This window comes from Squalius cephalus, assembly GCF_949319135.1.
Source record: "Squalius cephalus genome assembly, chromosome: 3".
Taxonomy (NCBI): Eukaryota; Metazoa; Chordata; class Actinopteri; order Cypriniformes; family Leuciscidae; genus Squalius; species Squalius cephalus.
The window spans coordinates 28,759,287-28,767,799 of record NC_137124.1 but is presented as its reverse complement, the minus strand read 5'-3'; the positions used below and the strand labels follow the sequence as shown (position 1 = coordinate 28,767,799).

The window sequence follows — 8,513 nt, the reverse complement described above, 5'->3', positions numbered from 1 at the left end:
ACTCAGTGTAGTAAAGGGAATGATTCAATTTATAGATATACAACATGGCCCAGAACAAGGAGTAGAAAAAAAATGGAGAACGCATTTTAGGTGATTTAGGTCACCAAAAGAACAAAAAAAGTCTTCATTTTACTCTCCCCGTCCAGTCAAGGAAGACTAGAGATTAATCAAAAGGTTTAGAATGACGCTACTCAATATAGTAGGTCAGTCTTTATGATATGGCATGATCATACACATTCCAAAAAGGTCTTTCAAAAATATTACATTCATTTGCATCACCTTAAAAGAGAATTCTGTTTTGAAACCGATATGGATATAAAATGGAAATAAAGCTTTATGCCAAGGCCTCGTTTTCAATCTTAAAATGTTGCGTGCAAGAAAATTTATACCAATCCCAAAACTCAAAATTCATCACAAAATAACAAGTAATCAGCTTATACACATGTCCAAAAGCCTCAATTTGTTCCTCTATTGAACTGGATTCCCATAGATTAAAAACAGTATATTACATTAATAAATTACATTTAAAAGGAATAAAATCTTTTCTTTCTGATAGTGAATTAAAACAACAAAAGTGAAATTCTGGCTTACATGGGCAGTGAAGGTAGCAGTATGTTGTCTGCAAACTGAATGTCCCAAAACATGAACACGGATACATTTAAAAATCCCCTTTTCTGCCTTTCCACATTTCGCCCAGAACATTTTCTAGAGAATGTTTTCAAAGAGTTCAGAAAAACCCACAGCATCTCTTAAAACAATTCTGCTTCTAAAATGGTGACAGACAGAAAAATTGAGTAGAATGGGTAAACGAATCAGCCATCCTCATAGCAATCCTTTTCAACTGAAAAGGCAAGGCTAGCATTTGCGAGAAGCCCATCAGCTCACCTCCCCCAACCTGTGTTGTCGGCACTGAAATAAGAGTGGTTTAATATCTCTGTACATCTTTTAGTATTAGATGATCACTATGTGTGTTTTATCTTCACAGTTCAGATGCATTAGTGTGTGAGTGTACGGTTACGTGGGCACAGGAGCCTCCAGGCTGCGGCGGCCCTGTCGTAGTTTGCGCTTGTTACTGTAGAGAGCCATCTCCTCTAGAGCAGATGTGGTGGCCACGGGAACTTCTGGATCTACAACCGAAAATAAAAATTAATGACATTTTATCGTGCAAGAGGAAGAAGAGTCTTTAACGCTGCACAACCACTGAAAATAAGAAATTTGCCACCTCCTAATTGACAGCTTTTATAACAATAACATTGATGCCTTCTTTTATTTACACTTCCAAACCATCCCATCATCTTTAAGCCCCATACCATCCGATTTCAGTTCTAAACCCCCAAACTCCCGCAAAGCAGTGATTCAGGAGAGCCATTCGATGATGCATAAGCTGAAAGGCGGAGCTGCACACCATGCAGAAAAACCCCTGCAGAGCACTGATGACATTTGGGTGCCTTATCAAGACACTGTAATTGAGGTTAGAAGCACACAGATAAAAATATATAAGTGTACTCTACAGCAATGTCCTCTTGATTATGAAATTGACACCCATTTTAATGAAACTTGCAGTGAAAGATCTGTTAGATGTACAAACAACAGGTTCACCAATTTTTCAAAATGTAATAAAACTTAACATTAGGAGTATTTTACCGCAGCAGAGAGACTTCAGAATATTACAGGGTTGTGTTATGCACAACAGGGATGCACAATATATCAGAACTATAACGGTTATTGGTCGATATTAAAGTTTTTTTTTTACACAGCTCTCTGGACTACTTGATTCTGACTTGTAAGATGTGACATTCCAAATGATGATATTTCCAAATAATGGCCGTCGTCAATAGCAAAACTATAACAGAGAGCTTATATTGCTCTCTCTCTTTCATTAAAACTCAACTGGTAACATCTTGAATCTTACTTATCGACTATTGAAAATGAAATTGGAGTATTAAAATACTGTAATATTGTTGAAGAGTTCGTATTGTTGCCAGAATGATTGTTTTGTACTATAATGGATTCTAAGATAATAAACAGGTACGATTTTTTCATCTCAAATCAATATTTATGTCCAAGTCACCACTTGTTACACAGCTTTTCACCAATCAAGTAATATTAACTGTTATACCTTAAATGCTTATTTATTTTTTTACTTGCTGGTTCATCTAAGCTCATGCAAGGAACTCTTTTTCTTTGTGGAAGCTTTACAAGTGAGCAAATTAAATATTTAAACTCAAATCTATATTTTGCATCCAATTATTAACTAATGTGGCAAGCAGCTGTGTAATAAGTGGGATAATGTACATCTAGCCAGTTATGGCAAAAATTATTTAGCAAAAACAACCAAGCTGGATGTACATTATTCCTGACATGTTGGTTGATATTGGATATTTTATAGTGCATGCTCTTTTTCTGGTTTTACATTAAACCGCTCATTTAAGAACAGCAATAACTCAATAACTGTTAAATGTAATCTTAAGCACATTCTCAACATTGTACTTGTAGCATTTTAAACGATAGAATATGGAACACTGATCGGTTTTCAGCCATAAAAAATAATAATAAAAATATCGGCTAAGAAGTTATGTGACTGTGTTGACCACTGCTGTTACACACTACGTCAAACAGAAGGTAGCTGTTTAAATCTTCATCTATTATAAGACTTATGTTACTGTTTTGGCAAACTACAGCATGTGGCATTACATTCAGATTGCTAAAATTCACATGCAGTTCATGTCGTCAGACACACCTATTTTGAAAAATTGGTAGAACTCTTAATCAAGTAACCTTGAAAGCTCATCTGAACCTCTGTAATTTTGAAGAAATTGCAGATTATCCACCTTTTTCCTAACAAGCCTCCCGCGTTTTAGATTATGAAAGGCACTTCCAGTTTGGGGAAGTTCCACTCAAAAATACTGAAACAAACGGTAATTTCAAATCATAAAGTTGCCCTATAAATAATCCTTATTTGTCAGTTTGACTGAATGAGCTGTAAAATTTCCTTTGTGTGCTATTTTCAGACTTCAGGAGAATAACGCAACACCTGGAATTTTTATGTGACATGGTATAACAAGAATATCTACGGAAAGAGCTATTTTCAGTCGCTGCATTCTTTTCCTCCTGATTACATTTTTTTCTTTGTATTCTGCTGTAACAGCATGAAAAAAGACAACATACTGGTCATTTGTGGCCTGCTGTCCCGATTTAATTTACCATATATCCCATGAATAATTCACTGGAATGCACTAAGAATCTCTTGTTTTTCTCCAAATGCTCAGGTCTCTTTCCAGGTTTGTTTTCACACGGATGCTTTGTTTAAAATGTGATTGTCTCTGCTTTTCACTTTTTATCCCTATTAGCAGTGTTTACTGTAACGTTTCTAAAGCAGGTAAATACAAGATTTATTATCTGTCAAAATGATAGAAATCATTTCGAAATATCACGCAATGTTCCTACAGTGATATTTAACAAGTTCGTAATATTGCTGCGGAAAATCGAGCTTTTGGGGTTATTCCTTGTCTGTTGTAGTAATTTGTTACAACTTTTAAAATTCCTTTTAATGTTCGATGGTTGAAGGGTGAGTAGAAAAAATGTAATCTCATGGTACCCAGTTTTTGAAAAAGCTTATTATTGCGTTCATAGACCGAACCTTTCACTGATTGTTTACAGTTTAATGGAAGTTACTCCCATAATTCGAGTAAAGCGTCATGGGGCTTATTAGAAAAAAGGTGGATAAGTTTAGCCCATAAACAAGTGCAGTACAGCAGGCTTCTTATCAAAAACCAATGCATATGCGCACACACACACACACTCACACAAACAGATCTCCTACCAATATTAGAAGAGCATTTATCCAAGGAAGTCACCTGTGTCAAGGGGACAATAACTGTAAGCCAAGTACTAGTGAACGCATAAAGATACCCAGTAGACTGAATTCACTCTGAGGATCTTACCAGGGTTACTGGAGGCATCATCCATGAAGCGCATGTCATCACCTGCACCAGGGGACTGCAAGAGAGAGACAGAGCGTAAGAGGAGGAAACGTTCAGTAAGAATTCAACAGCTCATCTTTTCTTTCCAACCCAAAAGACAAATGTTTCAGGTGTCTCACATGAATAGCTCTTTTTGGCTGAATTGCAAAAATGCTAGGTGTAAATATTCAGTCTAAAAAGACAAATTAAAATGACAAGACGAGGTATTTAGAACGGCACAGTGGTCGGTTGGATCAACAGACTCTAGACATCTGAGCCACAGAGCTGTTCTGGGAGACGCCGCTTGACCTTCACCTGATCAGAAAGCACTTCTGTAGGGAAGCTGCAGCTGCTTCAAAACTGAGGTTAAAACAGCTGCGGACAGACTTACTGAGGGACATCTATCTTAAAATAAGGTCTATGAGGCCTACAAACTTCTCGTGCTCCTCTGTTGAAGATCCAGTTAGATGTTGTTAAAGGATTGGCCTAATGCTGAAAATGTCCCCAAAACACCCACAACAAGCACTTCAAGGATATTTGAGAGACCTTTTCCATCTTTTCCCAAGAATTGGAAGAAAATGTATAACATACTAAGCTCTTTTTAACGCTTTTCAGAGTCTGCTTAAAACTTCACACAACAGTCCCTCCAAAATCTCACAACACAGGCATGCTGAACAAACCTTCACCCCCACCAAAAACACATTGCAAACCAGGTTTTTTCATCCCCCCCCACCCCCACGAATAACCCCGAGAACTACATTAAATGATCCCAGTCAGGGTGAAGGTGCTTCTTCACACAGTAACTCACATAAACACAACATAGTAAACACTTAGTCAAATAATGGCAGTCTCAAAAGGCCACCAAATAGCATTTAAGGATTTATCAGACTTCCTGCGTATGGCTTTGCTTGAGTCCAGAGTGCAGTAAATTAGGATCGACTAGAGGCATTTTGAACGACCTATGTTTAACATGAGCCAACAAAACTGATGTATCTAGGCTTTAAAGGCGACTTTAAAAGGGAACAACTTGCACTACAAAAGTTCAATGTTTGAGGTCAGTAAGATTCTTAAAGTTTGTGAGAGAAGTCTCTAATGCTCCCTAAGGCTGCGTTATTTGATCAAAAAATACAGTAAAAACAGTAACATGAAAAAAACTTCAGCAGCCATTACTCCAGTCTTAAGTGTCTCTTAATAAGAACAGGATTTAATTTTTTATCATATTTAAAATGAAAAATGTAAAATTCTTGAAATGCAGTCACTTTTGGTCAATTTAATGTGGCCTCGCTGAATAAAAGTATTCATTTCTTAAAAACAACTTGCCACAATCTTTTAAATATTAATGTATGTTGAAATGATGTATGTAATTTATACTAAAAAGGAAAATCACTTTTATACACACTTCTAAAGCTTCTAAAAATGGCAGACACTCAATAACTAGTAACATTTCTGACAAAATAATGGCATTGTGTGGTTGGAGAGAATGTGAGAAAACTTGAGAAAAATCAAAAAACAAGTTATAAAGTTTTGGCTGCATATCTGAGAGGGCAAAAGCAGCAGGAACTACTTGAGAATAAAAATGAGATAATATAAAAAAACATTACAAAAAAGTTTATAACACAAAATATTTAGAAAATAAAAATAAAACTCTTAAACACTTTAATAACTCTTTATATTACTATTGTTATCTGTCACTCTGGTTAAAAGCTCTATTCAACGACACCATGAGTTAGAGCAGTGATCTCAAACTCAATTCCTGGAGAGCCACAGCTCTGCACAGTTTTGCTCCAACCCTAATCAAACACACCTGATCCAGCTAATCAAGTCTTCAGGATTACTAGAAACTTCCTTGCAGGTGTGAGTTGGAGCTGGTTGGAGCTAAACTGTGCAGAGCTGTGGCCCTCCAGGAATTGAGTTTGAGACCACTGAGTTAGAGTGACTGGCTTCAGTTGCCTGGTTATACACACATTATTTGTGGTCTGCTTCTGTCTGCACAGGACAATTTGAGGGCCAAAAACATGACATTGTGAATGTAGTCTAAAGACACACTGTTCCAGCTCAACTTATCAAGTAAATAATACAACTTGTGCTCCACCAAACCAATCAAATTTGAAAACAAAAAACAAAACCTCATTAGCAAATCAGAGCATTAATTATCCCTTTCAAAGATCCAATAAAGACTGATTGTTATTCATTGAAACGATCCATATTCAGCAGATCTAAATCAGCAATATGTTGTCAATGCCATAAATGTGTTAGCTGAATCTTCATACAAACATAAATGCTTCATTCATTCGTAATTGCTTCATTCATTACTTAATATCAATTTAGTGGCACCAATTTAGACACCAGTTTGACAGATTGTGTCAGTCTCACAGATTTGGTGGTCTTTTGGTCCAGTGCCAGAGGAAGAGTATTGGAACATTAACTTCACCCCACATGCCCAATTTCCCTTCATACAAAGATCCCGAAACACAACCACAAAACACCAAGAAACACGACGTTCCATTGTTCCCATGACACCCTGCATCCCCGGTAGAACTGTCTCTCCCAGTGACATCACACGGCAGAGCCACATTCAGCTCTTTTGAGAGCGAGTGCGCAGGGCCGCACACAGAGTGGAGGGAGGAAGAGGACAATGCAATGCTGTTTTCTTTTTTAGTGCATTAGTATGTTATCCCATGTTTTGGATTAACGCAAAGCCCACGGACCAATCTGTAAGCCCCGCCTCTACGCTACATCTGCATAACCAGAAGACAAGCACATGGTATTGACAATGTAAGTAGATTAAGAACAGGATGAGTTTAAGCAGTGGAAATGGTCCTTAGAGCCGAAAACTAAACCCAAATTGCTGACAACTAGGATCCAGAATGATGCTTAAAGCTGCAGTAACACGAATGACCATGCTGCTCACGCTGGCAAGTAGAGGGCCTGAATAGTTAATAGTTTTGAACTAGTTGTCAGAAGGGCCAGGGAGAGGAGCAGCAGGGGAAGCAGGGGAAGCCAGGAGGACAGGAGTGGATCAAAGGGTTCGGGCAGGCTGGACTCCTTGACGCTTTGCATGCAGGCAATACCTGAATGTCGTAAACGGGTTTAGAAGAAGGAATGGCAGCGAATTGTCGGTAGTCAAACTTCTTTTCTGACAGGGACTAAAAGGACAGCAAACAGGCATAAGCAGTGGAGAGATGGAAAGAGAAAGAAGGGGGAAATCAACATTGCAAAAGAGAGATGGCAGGATGGACGAAGGGAAGGACAAGAGGGTGAGAAGCAGAGACATGTAAAAGTACAAGGAAGGAAGAAGAAAGGGCAACAAAGAAAACAGATAAAGGAAAAGTTCATGGATGATGTTCTACTTGCTATGGACATGATTTTTAAGAGTAAAGAATGACTTTTTTTATCATAAAAAGTAAAACATTTATGTTTGGCATTCTAGTAAGGGGATTAGTCAACTACATTACTGGTGATTCAAAATGTGCTGTTTGCTCTGTACTAAATGGAAAATATAAATAACAATAGCCTCATACCAGTCTGCCTGGTGAAGTCACTGCCCGTGGACTGATATCTGTTTAGGACACAACAATGGATAAATGTAACACATTTGCATGTTAAAAATGAAACAGGATCACCCAACAGAGCGTGAAAACAGAGCTCAGCATTGTTTTGTTGTTCAGATCAATTTAAATGAGATCATCACCTTCCATTGGTGTTGGAGAGGGTGTGGGCGCAGGTGACGGTGACTCCGACAGCTGATCCAACGTTCCGCGCTTCTTCCCCTCTTTAGACTTGGCAATGACCATCTGGGCCTTCAAAGCATCCTGCTCTAGAGACTTCATCCTGGAAAGAGAGTGAGATACAGTGAGGCACAGAGAGTGAAGGAGGAATGCAAACGGTGTGTGGAGAGAGACAGGATGAGAGATGAAAGAGGAAGAGGTGCTGTGCACACTGATTGGTTAATACAGGAGAAGTAAATTTGATGGAGGCTGTAAAAATGTGAAAAAGTTATGAGAAAGGATCACAAACTAGAGATGCACCGACTATGTCTCATTTGTTGGTGGAACTGCAGAGCTTCTCCTAATGTAAGCCTTTTTCAAACCCAAAGCTCAAATGCATTTAGATCTTTGAGACACCAGGGGCCGGTTGCATAAACATAGCTGCGTCTTAAGAACTAATCTGACCAATAAGCAATTAGTTAGGGCTAATCAGTCTTACTTTTCAAAAAACAATCTACCTTTTTATGTAAACTGACATTTTTTATGACACTGACAAAACTGACATTTTGTTAAAAAAAAGACCCATTTTGAAGAAAAGAAATTAGATGACTAACTTGTAAGACTAAGTCTAAGTGGTTTATGCAACCGGCCCAAGGACATTATGGTCATTTTAACAGCATTCTGTTTAGCTTTGGCTTTATATGATCACAATGTATTTTACTTTTCAAATATTTATGTAACTTCTAAAACAAATTGTCTTGAGATTGTTCATATAATGGCAGTGGACAGTGACCACAAAAGTATCGCAGGATGATCCCATATGACTGGTGGCCGTTGGTTTGCT

The 8,513-nt window shown here is 38.0% G+C and overlaps 1 protein-coding gene across 29 annotated transcripts in view; it reads right to left on the bottom strand.

Moving 5' to 3' along the window:
• Positions 1-995: 995 nt before the first annotated feature.
• The window catches only part of scrib (scribble planar cell polarity protein), a 96,296-nt gene continuing 88,778 nt past the window's right edge, over positions 996-8,513 (bottom strand). For 8 of the 29 annotated variants that reach the window (XM_079867023.1, XM_079867034.1, XM_079867038.1 and 5 more), the window contains 6 exons: positions 7,654-7,793; positions 7,484-7,521; positions 7,034-7,108; positions 3,945-3,999; positions 3,824-3,857; positions 996-1,127 (listed from right to left, as the gene is read on the bottom strand). In XM_079867023.1, coding sequence (XP_079723149.1) covers positions 3,841-3,857; positions 3,945-3,999; positions 7,034-7,108; positions 7,484-7,521; positions 7,654-7,793 — 325 coding nt within the window. In that variant the 3' untranslated portion in view covers positions 996-1,127; positions 3,824-3,840. Of the gene's footprint in view, positions 1,135-3,823; positions 3,858-3,944; positions 4,000-7,033; positions 7,109-7,483; positions 7,522-7,653; positions 7,794-8,513 lie in introns of all 29 variants that reach the window. The other 21 variants (XM_079867035.1, XM_079867014.1, XM_079867024.1 and 18 more) reach the window with 5 other exon arrangements.